The 18,129-nt window shown below is 47.1% G+C and overlaps 1 protein-coding gene across 4 annotated transcripts in view; it reads left to right on the top strand.

Moving 5' to 3' along the window:
• Positions 1–16,991, top strand: part of cdc42se1 (CDC42 small effector 1) — an 18,184-nt gene extending 1,193 nt beyond the window's left edge. For 2 of the 4 annotated variants that reach the window (XM_084918798.1, XM_084918799.1), the window contains exons 2-5: positions 8,101–8,461; positions 12,110–12,214; positions 12,768–12,839; positions 13,641–16,991. In XM_084918798.1, coding sequence (XP_084774924.1) covers positions 8,312–8,461; positions 12,110–12,214; positions 12,768–12,836 — 324 coding nt within the window. In that variant the 5' untranslated portion in view covers positions 8,101–8,311 and the 3' untranslated portion in view covers positions 12,837–12,839; positions 13,641–16,991. The remainder of the gene's footprint in view (positions 1–8,100; positions 8,462–12,109; positions 12,215–12,767; positions 12,840–13,640) is intronic. The other 2 variants (XM_084918800.1, XM_084918801.1) reach the window with 2 other exon arrangements.
• Positions 16,992–18,129: the final 1,138 nt, after the last annotated feature.

The raw sequence follows: 18,129 nt of genomic DNA, 5'->3' as shown, positions 1-18,129 counted from the left end.
AGTGTCACACAGCTCAGATAAAGCATCATCTCTGAGTCCAAACAGGCTGTGATGGTTCTGGGGTTAACCCTGATCCCGAGGCTGATTCTGGACCTGTCACCTTAGGCTGTGGCCCGTTGAATGCAGACGGGTCGGATCGAGCGGCAAGGATGCATCGTCAGCCGTCACCTTGGTGACGGCAGCTCCCAGCGCTGAGGTCGTTCTCCTGCAGATGTTTGGGGACTGAATCGTGCTGACGTGTGAACACTTTGTACGCCTGAAGGTCTGTTTAAAACTGGCTCAGTAAGTGTAGGGTGTTTCCTGCAGAGGAACAGGAAGTGATTCAGAGGCGCGGGGCAGCGTGTGGTGGCTGGACTCTGACCTCCGTCTCTGTTTGCGAGGACAGGAATGGGTGAACGGCTCAGAGCGCTATCCTGGTCGTCACAGTTGGTTGTGGGCTCAGGAATCTGCAGTGATCAAATCTGGAGCTGTTTGTGTTTCACACTCGGGGCTGAAGAGGTTAACGTGACGTTCCCGTAACACTCCTCTGACATTACCGTGACTGCACGCTGACCTGACTTGTTCCTCTGGACGTGTTGGGACACCGACATCCTGCTCAGAGGTTGTGTAACTGACGGCCGGTCGATACGAGACCGAGTGTTTTTTACTAGTTCTTCTTGTTGTGCCTCCTTTAAAATGTCTTTGAACTCTTCGTCACATTAAAGGTGGAACTGGCTGATAAGCATCAGCTGCTTACAGGGAGAGGAATGCAGCCTTGTCAGGCTCGCGATTAGCATCATTTATCACTTTCACTCGATAATCGCACACAGAGCATGTTTGAGATTTCAAATCAACCCAAGTTTAGCTTCTAATGCCCGACTCTTTGTAGCTGCTGAAACCTCGGTAGGATGAACATCTGTAAGAAACAGATGTGAAGCGACGGCTCACCACAGACGTGGCTGAGGGATGTGAATCTGGACACTTTTATTTTTCATTGAATGATTTAAAGTAGACACGGCAGAGTGGCTCACGTTTTGCTCTCCGGACGACGAAGACGCCGGTGTGAAGGTGGAGGACGAAGACGCCGGTGTGAACGCCCCCCGACAAAGGTCGCCGCGACGACGCCGGTGTGAAGGTCGACAACGAAGGCGCCGGTCTGAAGGTCGACGGCGAAGACACCGGTGTGAAGGTTGAGGACGAAGACGCTGGTGTGAACGCCCCCCGACAAAGGTCGACGCAAAGATGCCGGTGTGAAGGTCGACAACGAAGGCGCCGGTGTGAAGGTGGAGGACGAAGGCGCCGGTGTGAAGGTCGACGGCGAAGACGCCGGTGTGAAGGTTGAGGACGAAGGCGCCGGTGTGAAGGTCGACGGCGAAGACACCGGTGTGAAGGTTGAGGACGAAGACGCTGGTGTGAACGCCCCCCGACAAAGGTCGATGCAAAGATGCCGGTGTGAAGGTCGACAACGAAGGCGCCGGTGTGAAGGTCGACAACGAAGGCGCCGGTGTGAAGGTTGAGGACGAAGACGCTGGTGTGAACGCCCCCCGACAAAGGTCGATGCAAAGATGCCGGTGTGAAGGTCGACAACGAAGGCGCCGGTGTGAAGGTGGAGGACGAAGGCGCCGGTGTGAAGGTCGACGGCGAAGACGCCGGTGTGAAGGTTGAGGACGAAGACGTCGGTCGAGCGGTGTTGCTGTGATTCAGACCTGAAGCTGCTCGCCGTGGTATAAACGGTGTGAAAGCAGCCACAGAGTTGTATTGTTGAAACAACATGTTGCCGCCTTCACTCGAGCACACGTGCTGTCTAAGAAGAATCGATGTAAGATTCACACGCGTTCATGTTCCTGCTCAGGTGGATGCTGGCTTTCATGCCGCTGCACCTCAACATTCTGATCCGTTAATGCTGTTCTCTTGGTTTGAGTGGAAGTATTATTGTGGATGTAATCCATACTTTTACACGTGTTATTTGTCCAAAGTAAGGCAATCCCACCAGAGCTGGCTGCGTAAATATGTTTTCTTCACAGGAGAACTCAGAAAACTCGTGTTTAATGTGTAAGGTTTGATTTTGTTTTTTACTATTTCAAGAGGCAAAGGAGCTCGTGTTGAATTTGATGATCTCAAAAATTTGAGACAGGAAACCAAAAAGCTGGAAAAGTAGAACTCCAGCCAATCAGGTTCATTGATTAACGTGACACAAACTGTGGAACAATTTCAGAATAAAGTTCGTCACTGTGAAGATCTCATCATCTACACAACAACGCGTCGTCAGCGTGAATGTGGAGTAACGAGCAGCGTTTCATTAAAACATGGTTATGTGATGAAATCAGTGCAGACGCTTTATTATTAGTGTGTTTGTCTGAAACGTGCTGGAATCACCTGGATCCATTCGCACTCTGTGATCCTTCTTTTCTCAGTGAAACAGTTGAAAACTGTTTTTACAAACAGATGAATGAACCTTTGAGCTCCTCGTAATAAGGACTGATTGGCTCTTATCATATCTGAAGGGACAAACTGTTCATGTTTCATGCAGTAGTCGTAGATGTGCACTAACAAGAAGTTCTGTGGTTTCTCAGGTTTGTCCTGGCCCGTTACTGTGAAAGCTTTACACGCTCGCATCAGTACTGTCAGAAAGAATCATGATACATCCCACCGTTCGTATGTCGATGATACACACTTACACTCATCATTTTCCTCTGATGAGCGAGCATCTGTTCACATGACCTGTGGGATTAGAATTGAACAGTTTGTCTGAACTCCAGCGCACGAGTCAGGACGCTCAGCATCATCGCTGACCGTCGATAAAGATGATAAAGATAAGATCACCTCTATTAGTCCCACACGTGGGAAATTTGTTTTGTCACAGCAGGAAGTGGACAGTGCAAAAGTTATGAAGCAAAAATTAGAATACAATAAGAATAAATACAGTACACAACTGTACAGAATAGAATAAAATAAAATACTATATACAGTAGAATAAAATAGAATAAAATATACAATAGGATAACAATAGAATACAAATGCTATATACAATTGAGTAAAAATACAACGATGCCAGAAAAGAGTATTGCACTTAGTGTTAATGCACATGTGTGGATGTGTTTGCTCAGTTGGAGTCTTTGTTGTGGAGTCTGACAGCAGTGGGGAGGAAATGTCTCCGTCCCACACCGTGGGTGCTGCAGCCACTGAAGGAGCTGCTCAGTGCTGTCAGAGTCTCCTGCATGGGCTGGGAGATGTTGTCCAACAGGGATGACAGCTTAGCCACCATTCTCCTGTCACTCGCCACCTCCACTGGGTCCAGAGGGCATCCTGTGGATCAGCCTGTTCAGTCTCTTCCTGTCCCCGGCTGAGATGCTGCTGCCCCAGCAGACCACACCATAAAAGATGGCGGAGGCCACCACAGAGTCATAGAAGGTCTTCAGGAGTGGGCCCTCCACTCCAAACGACCTGAGTCTCCACAGCAGGTACAGCCTGCTCTGCCCTTTCCTGTAGAGGGCGTCTGAGCTATGAGTCCAGTCCAGTTTGTTGTTCAGGTGAACACCAAGGTACCTGTAGCTGTCCACAGCCTCAGTGTCCATACCTTGGATGTTCAGTGGTTGCAGTGGAGGAAGTTTGTGCCTGTGGAAGTCTACCACCAGCTCCTTGGTTTTACTGGTGTTGATCTGGAGGTAGTTCTGCTGGCACCAGTCTTGGGTCAGTCCTCTGTACTCCATGTCGTCCCCATCAGTGATGAGGCCGACTATTGCAGAGTCAATACCAGAGCTGCTCTCTGTATAAGAGTCTTCTCTGAAACTGAGAAGTCGGCCTTTTACATTAACTTGGTTAGACTGTTGCCATGCTCAGTTTGCAGGAGTCTCCACACCATCAGCAGCTCATTAGGAGTAGATGGTACATGGACATGTGACCATATTACTGCAGTACTGAAGGTACTCTGTTGGGTCCCAGTTCAGCACAGAGGTGTCTTTAAAATCCCTCAATTACTTCATAAAGGTGTGTGTGTGTGTGTGTGTGTGTGTGTGTGTGTGTGTGTGTGTGTGTGCGCACTTCCTGACCTTACAGACACCTTTATGCTCTTCATGGACTGAAACGTGTGAGTGATGTTGTCGTGATCACACAGGTGTGTCACAGGTGTGTTTGTGGTGCTGAATCACTTTCACTTTAGCTTCCAAACAGACTCCTTGATTTATTTCCCTGTTTTCGTCGTAGCGGTGTAAACGGTCACCTTCCTCTGCACCGTGTTTTTTCTTCTCATCAGCTGAGATAAGCATCAGCAGGAAGCCAGTGTCTCAGTTTAGAAAGGAGGAAGTGAAAGCAGAAAATAAAGCACTTCAGTCTGCCTGTTATCTAAGAATTTACCTGAAGTATGGAGTCGTGTGTCGTCAGCGTGTTGGAGAAGCACGACTGAAATGACTGGATGAAGGTAAAGAAAGAAGACCAACATCTGTTAGTGTTAGACTGCAGGCAGGGTCAGCCACACTCGCTCAGGACCAGCGTGTATGGTTTGCGTCCAATGCTGAGTCTACTGTGTGAAAATAACCCGTTAGGCACACGCGCTTCAGACTGAGCGCTGTTGTGATGTCAGCATGTCACACCTTTCTGTGTCATCGTACGTTATCAGAAAACGGTGAGCATGTGCTCCAGCCACACGCTCTGGGTGCTGCCCTTCAGCAAGCTTCCAGGAGATGGCCAATCAGACGGGCCTCTAGGGAGGTCTTAAAGAGACAGGAGCTGAATGAGCTCGTTTCAGAGGCTGAAACGCAGGTTCAGAAACAGGAGGATGATTGTGAAGCTTCTCTGTGGAGTTCAAGCAGAAAGGTCCAGCAGGATGTTTACAGCAGATTGTTCAGTCAAAATGTCACATTAACTAAACACAAGTCTAAAAAAATCTGATGAAAAAGCAGAAGCTGATAAAGGTCAGAGGTCATTCAGCAGATGTGTTTAAATAAAGGCCTTCCTCTGTCAGCTGACTAAAGTGCAGTCATGTGACCTGCAGGCCGTCGTCCCACACAGACAAATGGGCCGTTGTTGTTGTTGTTGTTTCAGCTGATTCGGCCTCCGGGCTGACGAACGCTCAGCTGATGTCACATCAGGTGGTCAGCTGTGACGACGATGGTAATCACATGATGTCTGCGGGTTAGTTTCTGGTGTTTTCACAGATGAAACTGTCCTGATGTCAGATAAAGATGAAACCTCTGGTTCACTTCCACCTTAAACTTCCTCGCACACTCGTTAAACAGACTCGTTTCACTTCCCATAATCAGACCGGCCCGTACCACCTGCAGCCAGACGAGGGAGGAAGAGTCTGTTCCTCCTCCTCGCGTTGGCGTGACAGATCTCCTGCTAGCAAACACAAACGCACAGTTTACACATTTTCCGCCGCTCACATCACTCCTGCAGGAAAAGGCCTGACTTCTGATTTTAGGCACAAGAATAAGACGCTGTCGACTTCACATCATTCATCGACAGAAACCCAAACGTTCGCCTCGGTTCAGCGACGTGTTTACACGTCACACGTGACAAAAAAAGCAGCTGTAGTTGTGTTTTTATCCCAGCTCATAACAATCCAGAGTTAAGGCTGCCACAAACGATTATTTTGATAGTCGACTAGTCACCGATTATTTTTGCGATTAGTCACTAATCAGATCATCATCCACTGGACGTAAAACGTACAGCTTATTGCACCAGCAGCATCTGCTCTTATATAACTATCATCAGCTTACAGCTTTAAGTGTTTACGGTCTGTGCTAACTAAAAATAAAGACAAGATGATAGTTTATTAAATTTTAATGAAGTTTGCAGATTGTTTCGGTGAAGTTTAATAAACTCCTTGCTATCTAAAATATAACAGGACACCGGAGTAAATTCTCCAGCATCTCACACTTCTGATAATCAGCTGTCTGCTTGACGTTTATTCAGCTGTGTAAAAACTGTAACTTTAATCTCAGCCAAACCGATTTACTCAGGAACAAAAAATAATAAAAAAGCCAAACAACAACATTTTAAGTTATGTAAGTGACTCATATATCATGTTTAACCTGAGTAGCGAAAGACGGCGGTGGATTCACTGTTCTCGCTGGCTCTAGTGACCCTTGACCTCCCGGCTCGCTATCGAGCTAGTGGGTAACAGACGTCTCCAAAACGTCGGAGCGCTTTTGAAAATATGTGGTGTCTTGATAAACTGAGCAGATATTTGAGGTTTACACAGCTACATTCTCGCCTGAAAATATGTTAAACGTTTATTTTGTGACCCAGAAAGAATAATAAGAGTAACATTAAAACTAACTAGCTGCCGCCATTGTTGGAAACTGAGCTGGGCCGCGCTATGAATTCTGGGATAGGTTGGGCCACGAAGTATACACCCGACCCATCCTTCAAATCTGGGGAAATGAAGGACGCATTTTTTGGCCGCGTTTGGGGCAGTCTTCGAATTTGGACAGTCTTTGCCGTGTCGCTGTAACATAATCGGCCTACAGATGAGGCCTTCAAAGGATGCAGCCCCTGAATTTGGACACAGCTTCTTCTTCTTCGGGGTTTAACGGCAGCTGGCATCCTTGTACATGCAGTGCTGCCATCTTCTGTTTCAGTCCGTTATTACACTCTTAAATCCTGCTACTTATTCCTGCGTCTTTTGGGATCTTACAAAGCTTCAAACGACTTAAATTAGTCGACGACGATTTTAATAGTCAACATGATCGTGGCAGCCCTATTAGCGGTCTGAGTGCAGCTCCTAACAGGGAAATGTAGTGCGTCAGGTCATCGGCTCACAGCTGCATTACAGTGAGTTCAACCTGAAGGCTGAACTTCAGGTGATTGCTCTGATCCTGCAGGTCAGGTGACAGAGGATGATTCGAGTGACAGAGCAGAGCGCAGGACATCCTCTCTGGGCCTCCGTCAGGAGTCGGAGCCGCAGGCTGAATTCCTGGCTGCTGATCAGGGTGGATGTGGAGCGTGAAGCTACATGTTCCTGGCCTCCACATTCTTTCCTTATCGTCTGCTGAAATGTGCTGGACTGAGTCCAGAGCAGACGCTCGATTCAGTCCTGCGTGGAATCGGGCCGCATGCCCACGTAAAAACAGCGTTTCACGCCTGTGCTGCTCATGAGCTCACACATGAAAGGTGTGGGAGGAGTTTACACGTCTTATTAATCTGAGAAACCAGCACGCAGAGCTCGCTGCAGCATGACACATAGATGTGTTGGCAGTGCTTCCATACTTTTCTAGATTCTCTAAAAATGAAGTAGAAATCATTTATTTGTTTCATGTTCTGTGTGTAAGAAGTTAGAATATATATAATAAAAGTGCACGAGCGCTCCCTCAGCGTCGGTCTCCACTGATCTGCAGCGCTCAGTAAATGTCCCACCTGAGGGGTCAAAGGTCAGAACTGTGTGATTTAATCAACAGCTGGAGTCAAGTTTCAGGATCAGCTTGAGGAGAACGCCCAGAAACACACACACAGCAGAACTGTGTGTTTGGACACACCCAGTGTTTAGTCATGCTCGGTGTGTTTGCCTTGTTGACGTCTCTGAGGGTTCCCACGTAGCTGGGTGTCTCACTGCGTTCCTGTTTTCCTGCCATGTGGGGACGTTTGGGGGAATTTTCTGTGGTTTTTGGGTCTCAGATGTTGGGCTCGCAGTCATTTCATCGCTGTGTGTAAATCTGCTGTTCCTTCTCTGCATTGGTGCTGCTGTAAGGACATGTGAGCGTTCACAGGAAGTCACAGCAGAATAAATGTGAAGGCTGTAAGCTGGCTGAGAGTTTCAGCCGTTCATGTTTGAACCTGCAGAGCTCAGAGAGCCTTTATGTAAGCATTAATAACTGAAGTGCAGCTCTTGGGTTTTTCAGCATGATTAGTTACTGTTTCTAGTGTTTTAATCAAACTGACAATATTTGTGAAACTTTTAGATTTTTTAAAAACTACAAATAAATCAGATGGTGTCTGACAGCCAGCATGGTCCAGGTGTTTCTGTTAACTTAATCTATCCATATAGGATTTTCAAAATAAAGCAGGCTGGATATAAATTTGTAGCTAGGTGTAAAGTGAAGGTGGAACCTGTGAACTTCCTGCTGTTAAAGCTGTGATGATGATAGTAGTCTTTTAATTAGATGAACGTTTCTCTCTCCACAGATCGTGTGTGAACGTGCAGCTTTGAACTCTCCACACTTTGGATTTGACCTTTTTTTTTTTTTCCACCAGATTTGTAGAATAAACACGTTTTTTTTTCTTCAGCTGCTAAAGAGCCGTTGAATTAATCGGGGACATCCCGACTCCAGCCTGCGCCGGCATTTTGGGGGTTTTAGGCATCTGAGGTTTGTCGTCAGTCAAGTTTTTGGCCTGAATGCCCCAGGATTACCCTCAGGCTGTAGTTCCTCCTCTGGCCTGCAGGGCAGCAGCAGAGAGCAGCGTCCGGCCGTTGGACAGACCGAGCCTCGGCATGAGCGACTTCTGGCACAAGATGGGCTGCTGCGTGGTAGCTAAACCACCGCCGGTGAGACGTGCTGTCTTTTGATAACTTTAAATGCTGCATGTGATTCTAAGTCCAGTGTTTGTACAAATATTAGAATTAATCATGTTAGCTAACGTTAGCGGATACAATGTTTCAAAGCTGAAGTTAACTGGTAACTTGGACCATCAGCTAAAACGATGGCTGATGCTGAGCAGGTAAATGAAGTAGACAGTTATGTGATCGGTGTTGTTTATGTGCCTGAACGTGACGCTGCACAGGTCAAGGCGGGGCTTGTGTGCTCTTCCACAAATGTCCCCACGAGGCCTCAGAGTTACTGTGGCCTCCACACACACACACACACACACATATGCACAGCTTCCCTTTTCTCTGTGACCTCTGACCTCTGCAGCCGTCGGTTCTGTTTTTGCTTCACGTGACATAAACAGAACGCAAACATCAGCACAGATCTCCACGTTACACCCAATAAAAGGTTCCCGATGGTAGCGACGCTGCCGTGACGGGAGGAAGTGCTGCTGTGGCCTTTCTCTCCAGAGAGCCTCCTCCTCTTCCTCCTCCCTCCTTCCTCTGGCTCTATTTTTAGCTCTGTGTTTGTTCCATTGTGGCACTGCAACAATACACCTTTAATAAACGCAGCGAGACGCACCGATGCCAGCGCTGACTTCACTCAGGAAGTCTGTGTAAGGTTAAAGTGGGCAGGTTTGAACTCCAGCCGCACAAAGTTTATCACAGAAGGTTTTGGTGGATGTTTCATCGTTATTGTGCGCATTTTCACATCGTCTCTTTGTGCAGCTGTTTGTGATAAAGTTGTGACGGTGTGAGTAATGTAGACGTCATTAAATCAAAGAGAAGTGGGGTTGTTTCTGCACATGCTCAGTTTGTCGTCAGCGCTACAGATGTTGTGTAACGTCTGAGGCTGACTGCACATATTTCACCCACCAGGTCCTGCGTAAATTCCACTCGAACGAGCAAACGCGTCGCCTGTTTTAAGGTTTTTACATTTTCGTCTGTTTGGGGCGGAGCTTTTACATTTGGCCTGTTTAGGACGAGTGGATGATGTCGGCCATGTTGGAGGTCTGTGAGCTGATCCTGGCTATGATCCTTCCAGACTTTCACCAGCTCGGACTGCTCTGACTCACTGACTACACGATGACGATGACGAGGGTGGGGGTAGTGTTTAGCTGCTCAACACAGACGTTGCCAGGAGATTTGTTTTCTTCTTCTGCTGTTTGCTCTGCAGCGTCTCAGGGTTACGTAATGAAGCTGTGAAGCCACTGAGCGTGCTCAGTTTGTAAACCTTACATCAGCTCAGTTTCTGCACTTTGATCGGATCTCTGACGTTTCAGAAACATAAAGAAAAAGCTTTGATTACAAGTTTTTAGAGTCCTGGAAATAACCTGAGGCAGAGAGGAAGGGTGTGTGCAGGAGAGCCCTCCACACAAGGGAAAGACCACAACACTGTGTCTGGGACTGAAGTGAGCGTGTCTGCACTGCTGTTTGAAGGTCAGGTCATGTGACAAGAGTTAAAACAGAACTCACATCTCTGTCACAGTCTTATTAAAAACATGTGTGACCCTGTAAACAAATGCAACGTACCTACAACCCTGCAGAAGGAGCACAGACACACAACACAGACGTGTGTTTAAGTCTGTGGGAGACGCAGAGTGCCAAAGACACCACTGCACACATGGCTGGTCGCTGCTCACGGACAGGAGGCCCACGTAACAAACACATGAAAAGACAAAGGAAAAAACTGAATCCCACAAACTGCTGTGTGTAATTTATTTTATTTTATAAACCAAAAGGAAACCTGAACAACGGAGACACAAGAATCCTGTAAAACGGACAATTTAATGATAGTAAAGGGCTGTTCTGTTCTAATGACAGCAGCATGCACTGGAGTAAATGTGGGTCCCCTGGTGTGGTTCAGGTGGAGCAGGATGTCGGAGGGACCCCGGTGCGCCTCGCACTGATTGGATGATTGACGGGTGTTATTTTAACCTCCCGCTGAGTCAAGCGTGACTCGTCCAGTTTGTCAACCGAGCAGTTGTTTTATTCCTGACGTTGCCATGACGACCGCCACCCCCGCGGCGGACGCGGCGCGCGAGCCGAGCGGCGACGATTCACGTTCACAGGGGGCAGCGTGGCCGAGTGGGACCCGCGTCTGTTTACGAAGCACTGATCCGCAGAGACGCTGCGACGTTCCGACGATGCCCGGATTCTTCACCGTTCCGGGAATCTTCAGCTGGCAAGACGATCAGTCGAGACTCATTTATGACTTTTAAAGGCAAAGCACCGTTCCTCTGTCCAATCAGCACCAACGTCTTTGTTTACCTCATTTATTATTTATTCTAAACAGATACAGCACGACACACGTCTGCTATAATTCATAACAAACTGCCAACTTACATGAAACAGGTGTGTGCACACACTGGTTATTCCCGGGCACGGTTATTCCGGGTTTATTTCAGTGTTTTATTTGTTTATTTGTTAAGCTTCATAACATATTACTCACAGTTAAATTAAGAGGCTCCAGACCTGTGACATCATCAAGTACGCTGGTGTCCCAACTGTACAAATCGCGAGTCCGTGCTCGCCGAGTACACGAGTCCGTGCTCGCCGAGTACACGAGTACGGACTCACGTACTTAGAATTGAGAAAAGGCCTTTGAGTCTGATTTGTGTTTGACACTTTTACATTTCTGAACTTGTTCCTTCTTCTCTAATTTTCCTCAAATTCTGGATTTCCTTTGACCTCTGAACTTTGACCTGGGTTCCAGTCTCTTTGACCCATCGCTGTCATTAGATAAGAGCTCTGGAGAGATCTGAGGAGCATAAGCCTCTTAAGTCCTGAGGATTCTGGCCAAGATGTCTTTAAACACAGCTGGATTATTGGGAACAGATTCACTTCAGTTTTATTTATATAGAGTCAAATGTCCACTGCAGTCGCCTCAAGATGCTTTATATTGTAAGGTAGACCTACAATACTACAGAGGGGAAAGACTCCGACTGTCTCTGAACGCAGCACAGAGAGCCGACAGACGCTGTATTTACAGACTGAAGCATATCTCTTTCTCCTTCTAGTCCCTGTCAGGACTCTTGCTGCAGCATTTTGGATTAGCTGAAGGCTTTTCAGGGAGTTTTTAGGACTTCCTGATAATAATGAATTACAGTCGTCCAGCCTGGAAGTAATAAATGCATGAACTAGTTTTTCAGCGTCACTCTGAGACAGGATATTTCTAACTTTAGAGATGTTGCACAAATGGAAGAAAGCAGTCTTACATATTTGTTTAATATGTGCGTTGAAGGACATGTCCTGGTCAAAAATGACTCCAAGGTTCCTCACAGCGTTACTGGAGGCCAAGGTAATGCCATCCAGAGTAAGAATCTGGTTAGATACCATATTTCTAAGATTTTCAGGGCCGAGTACAATAACCTCAGTTTGATCTGAATTAAGAAGCAGAAAGTTAGCGGCCATCCAGGTCTTTATGTCTTTAAGACATTCCTGCAGTTTAACTCATTGGTGTGTGTTATCTGGCTTCATGCACAGTTAGAGCTGGGTGTCATCTGCATAGCAGGGAAAATGTTTCCTGTGGAGCTCCATGATCAGCTGTTTATGAAGGACAAGCACACATCAGAGACTCTTTAATAATGTGTGTGTATGTGATCATAGAAGAAGAAGAGGAGGAAGATTGATCGCAGCATGATCGGAGAACCGACTAACTTCATCCACCTCACACACATCGGCTCTGGAGAGATGGCAGAGGGCCTGCAGCCGGTCAGTAACAATCCTGTCTACCTGTTTACTCACCGTGTGTGTGTGTGTGTGTGTGTGTGTGTGTGTGTGTGTGCACATCACAAATCGGTGCATAAAAATGGGTACGTAACAACATTAACAGGGACGTTTGAGAACAAAGTAAAATACTGAGCAGAACGATGACGTGAGTGAAACCATCACTCTGAACAGAAACCAGTTACAGGTGTGATGGAAGCTGTCGCACTTCAGTCTTAACTTGAACTGTAGCGTGTTCGAGTTTTACCGCGGGTCGCCCGTCGACCCCAGACTGGGATTGTGCCTCTACTGGAACTGAACCAGCAGCCTCTACTGGTGTAAACCCCTACAGTTTGGAGCAACAGCATTTTAATATATACTCTGTGTTACAGATGAGAACAGCCACATACAGTTCAGTGTTACACTTGTTTAAACATTTAAAGGATTTATTGGTTATAAAGAAGGTGTGACTGTGTCATTTTAGTTCATCATGGTTGTTGTCTTCTGTGTGTGATACATGTGAGTGTGCTATGTAAAGAAGTGTTGTTGTGTTTTACAGTCGGGGTCGGTCCAGGAGCAGATGAGGTCTAAAGGCCCAAACATGAACGGCAGGAACAGCCTGTTATAGCCGGTAAACCAGCTCAGCTTCTCTTTTCATTTGAGCTCATTTAGCATCACAGGCGAAGATGTTCCAGCAGCAGCTGTTAAAAATCACATTTTAGAAAAGATGAGTAAGGACCGATTATTTAGTCGGGTCCAGGACTGTAGGGTTTCCTGCACCGTGGTATGCAGATCTTCTGTACCTATAACGAAACAGGAAGTAACCCTGAGTAGGTTAAAAACAGAATAGACAGCTGGCAGCCTTAGCTCAGTGTGGTTGAGCCCGAGCTTCCTGTTAGCGATCGAAGCAGCGATGAACCCTGCCTTCCCGTTAAACCTGAGTGTGCACCTTGCACCTGTTTGATCTCCATGGGTCACTTTATCGCAGAACACAACCTGATGAAACAGAACTACAGTTTTTTGTAATGTCGGTAATGTCCTTAGAAAAACAAAAGCCGAGTCCAGCTGTGGTGCTGAGCCGGTCCGACGGTTTCCCGCCCGTCCACCCACCCTGACACCCCTCGTGTGCACTCTGACCCTGTCACCACCTCCCCGCACTTTGTCCTTGTCACCATTCATTTGACCAGTAGAGGGCACTTGCCCATAAACTGTAACTATTACATAATTGTTTATGCTGCAGCACACCTCCAGCATCGGTCAGTTCACTGTTCCTCCACGTGTTTAGAGTTTTTGGAAGTGTACAGATGTTTATCCTGATCCCCAGAGGATGAACCCTTTGGATTGAAGGATGTTCTGCCTGTAGGGGGCGCTGACTGCCACATTTTACACTAGTCAGCACCGTTTGACGTTTCCTGTGTCTTTCATCTTCTAGGAGTGTATGACATCGACCCAGACCAGCTGACCGACCTCTTTCTTCTCCACACTGAGCCTCGCCTCTAGCACTTGACTGGCAGCCAGGTGCTTTGACTCCCTCCTCCACCCTACTAAAGTGCCCTTGTGCAAAGCGCTGAACCCCTAACACCTACAGGAGGCACTAGCCTGACCAGATGTAACTGTGGATTTTTTTTACTCACAAAGACTGATAATCAGTTCCCACCTTTGAAGAAACCAGAATAAAACTAATATTTCAGTATTAACGTCATTAGACTCCATTTCCCAGCATCCATTTCAATTTTTTCAGTATCAAACAAATGACAGGATGTCTGTATTTATGAAAGAAAAAGTTTTCTGGCTCCAAAGTGTTCGATTTAAGATTTCACGTGGACGTTTTTTTGTGGAGTGTTTTTTACTGGACTTCATTTCGAGGATGGCCCGTTGTTTAGTATTCAGCTCCTGAAGGATCATTACACCTTCTGGGGCTTCGTCAGCAGATTCTGAACCGTGCGTCTGTTCAGGGATCACGTGTCCAAAGCGATTACATCACTGGATGTCGTCTCCCAGGACGCTGCTGGTGCTGAATTTTAAAGGACTCTTGTTTTAGGAGACGGGAAAGTCCCATGAATCCCTGCTACACTGGACTGCACTGTGTATGCTTGTGCTCTTACATGTCTATCTTTGTGGGGACCTGTGTGTTAGATCATGTGAGGACATGCCTGCAGATTGAGATTTGTTGTTCAGGTTGTGTCATGGAGGGTCCTCACAACGATAGAAATCCAGACATGCAGGACTGGACCCACAGTCCTAAACCTCCACTAGAAAAACACCAAAAATTATCATTATTATTATTATTATTCAGAAAGTTCTTTGTTTTTATTTTTAACACTTTTTAAATTCTTCATCCAATTACTGTGTTACTCAAACTGTGGTTCAGGGACCCCAAACGGGGCTTCAGATGACATATTTTAGCTCCCTGTTTTTAGCGCACTGCTTGAAAGGCCTGTTGTAAGCTAAGGTGTCACAGTTATTACTGCTTTAAACGTGTGTAATCTTCTGCTGTTCCTGATTGGCTGTCTCACATCTGCTCAGCTGTTATCCAGATGTTCAGGTTGATCTCAGCTCACAAACCAAATTTGTTTAATGTTGTCTTGAAAAAGATTATTTTGTAGTTTTTGAAACATCTGCTGATAAAAACTGATGTTGATGTTTCGTGTAAGTTTCACTGCAGCTCTTCTGTCACGGCTGAAGATTAGTCCACATTGTATTTATTTTTGTAAATCACACTAACGTACAGGTTGGTCCAACTGTTCCCAGCTCTGTGTGCACCAGCCAATCCTGTTTCACATCCAGTTATTAAACGTGTTTGCCAGTAAGAGCCAGCACTGATTGCTTCTGCTCCAAACACGCACACAAACGCATCACAGTCATGACAGTGAGCCACGTCTGATTGGTCGATTTATTCGAGTCGCGCCGTTCATGAACGCCATCCTGTGCCCGGATGCTCTAACAGCAGCGCTGACTCGTCAGGGAAAACTGTCTGACTGGTTACCGCGGAAACCACAGAGCGACATGGCAGCTGGGCGCTTGCTCCACAACGACAATGGCGACGACAGGAACGTAAGTGCCCGAGCTTCTGGTGAACTGTGCAGAGCGTGGGAGGAGTTATTGCTGATCCTTGTAAAAGTATTTGACTCGGCTCGTTCCGGCTTCCCGCTGAAAACGTTTGTGTTCACAAACTGAGACATGCGGCGTTAACGCTGCCGTTAAACCAGCGTCAGGAACGCCTCCGACCCGTGTCAACACTCGACTTGAAACCTGAACGTGTTGTACTTTGGTTCAAAGACGCAGGGACTGTTTTAACGGACACAAAGGAAAGTCTCTGATTCCAACACTTTCACCCGGGACAAACTCTGTTTTCCTGTGGAGCATCGTTGTTTTGGATCATTTTAGCTCCAGAAACTGTTACTCTCATTCTAGACTCATGCTGGGAACCTGAACGTCTCCTCCACCAAGGCCTGAAGAAGATCAGGATGTTTTCTTAAGATCAAGATGTTCAGCCTGAGATTTTTTCCCAGACTAGTTGAAACTCGCATCTTCTTCCTTTTTTGTGTCATATCAGACGTATTTAATCCTCCTGAGAGAAAATGTTCAGGCTGCTCTGAACGCTCAGCTTCCAACAGCTCGTTCTACTTTTATAACGCATCTCTGCCCACCGACTAACTGCAGGTTTCCAGACGCCGACCAATGAGAAGACAGTGGGATTTAGGGAGGGCTGTCTTAAAGAGACGGGGGCATACGAGGGATTGTTTGGATCTGGGAGTCGTGCACAGATAATGATTTGATTACAAAAATCTGACCACGTCAGAAACCGTCCCGACTGCGGTGACTTTACAAAGCGTGTAGGTGGAGACGAGGACGTCTCCAGGCTGGAGTCGACGTCGTGGCTCATTCTCGCTCTTGGATTCTGGGAAATGAAGCCTCTTCCTGTCGACAGTCCTTCCCCTTCAGGTGGAAACAGACCGAGTGCTTTTGTCTAAGTGTCACGCTATGCTTTTATTTTGTGATAGACGCTGATTCTATTGGTGCATATGATTGTTGCATTGAGAGTACTGATCACAGAGCTTCTCTGGAAGAGCCTCGGTGGGAACGCTGTCCAAAACCACACAGTCTTCATCAGAACAACTTTTACTTTTGCAGCTGTTTGTCGTCTGACACTGATAAACTCTGATGTCAGCCAATCAGCAGCCCCCCTGCAGCTGCGCTGGGATTAAAGTGAATGCAAATGATTGGGCAGAAGAGTTTTAATGGATTTCTTCTGAGCTGTGTTCACGTTTGATTGGCTGAGGAAACTGTCAGTCAGCGAGCTGTGGGGGTTTTGGTTTTAAAGCTGTGAGCGTGAAACATGACACTTCCTGCTGGTCCAATGACGGTCTGCCCACCCGGCGAGATCTGAGGAACGAGCTGAAGTCGGCAGCGAAGCTGAAGCTGCTTCCTGCTTCCGTTACTGTGCAGATGACTGATGTGAAACGTTGAACTCTTCTGTGCACTGAGTAATAAACTGGATCACACGTTAGACTCGTGAGCCTGGCTCGGTTTGCGAGGGTATTTGTTCAAAGATCTGGAAGGTTTTAACTTTGCATGCAGGAAAAGTCACGTTAATGAAATCTGCAGCAGCTGCATCCTTGTGTTTACAAAACCTTATTTTGTCACATCATCATCATCAGGTTTGTGTGGCGTCTTCTGTTGTGTAAGCGGCTCCTCTTGCAGAGGCACAAAAACACCTTTATTCTTCTTATGTAACGCGTGTCTCATGATGGCTGAATAAATCTGTCCATTTCTCACCAAACCTGTGTTTGTGGCTTAGTGTGACGAAAGTGGAAGTTTACTCTAAGAGTAGTAAAAACATAACACTTTGATCAGTCCTAAAGTACTGAAACATGGATGGGAACGCCTTTGGGGGTCGATGGTTCAGTTTCGTTTTGTTCCCAGTAAATCACAGCAAACATGTTCAGCTGTCGTCATGGAGACGAGGTTTCATCTCGTAGGCCTTCAGGTCAGGGGTTGGTCAGTCCACATCACCGCTGCAGACAGGACGGGGCTCCACCCCCACCTCCACCCACCTGTCACTCACACCTCACCACTGTCTCTCTGCCATTCCTGACTTCCTCTCTGGCAGCCAATCGTCTGCTTTCTCTGATCCACAAAGACACCGAAGCTGCTTTTGTCCTTCTCCGTCAGCACTCTCAGAGCAGCCATCACACGTGTGGTTGTCTTTCTCCGCAGCACCATCCTGCAGAGTAGCCACATTCTCTGCTAGCAGCACCTTACAGTGTCCATACATACAGACTACAGTGGCTGTAGTCCACCTGTGTACGTCTCACTCGTGTACATGAAGCTGTGTTTCTCCCTCTCACCTGTCCTTCTGCAGTCCTCTCCTCAGCACCACGCCCACCCAGCACCCTCTCCCCCTGGGACACTCCTTCTTCTCTCTCCTCTAACTGACCTCTGAGCTGTGGGGCAAACACTTTGACAACATCACCGATTTAATGTCCACTTTCAAATGCATGATCCTGTCTGACGCTCTCTTCACCCCACAACACTGTTCACATCAGGATGCCCCACAGCTTGAACCCACCTCCACTGCTCCTGGCCCTGCTTCCTTTCCAACTGCTCTCCATCATCGCAGCAGCGCTCCCGGTCGCAGTGCCTGCATTTAGATTACTGATGTTCCTCCTCTCTTCAAGCACAGTCTCCATCAGCACGCTGTTAGCCAACAGCACTGAGGTCTTAAATGCACTACATGGACAAAAGCATGGGGCCAAACCACTTAATCTTTAAATGCAGGTGTTTTCAGGCACAGGTGTATAAACTTTGTAAAAGACTGGGCCGTCCCTCCGAGCTCACCGAATCAGACTCAGCCTGGCTAGTGTTAGCACAGGAACAGCTCCTGTAGCTTAATGTGCAGGACTGACGGGGACCAGAGG

Source organism: Perissodus microlepis, chromosome 22 (assembly GCF_051167445.1).
Source record: "Perissodus microlepis isolate ML-2025 ecotype Zambia chromosome 22, ASM5116744v1, whole genome shotgun sequence".
Lineage (NCBI taxonomy): Eukaryota > Metazoa > Chordata > Actinopteri > Cichliformes > Cichlidae > Perissodus > Perissodus microlepis.
This window is presented reverse-complemented; position numbering and strand designations above follow the sequence as displayed.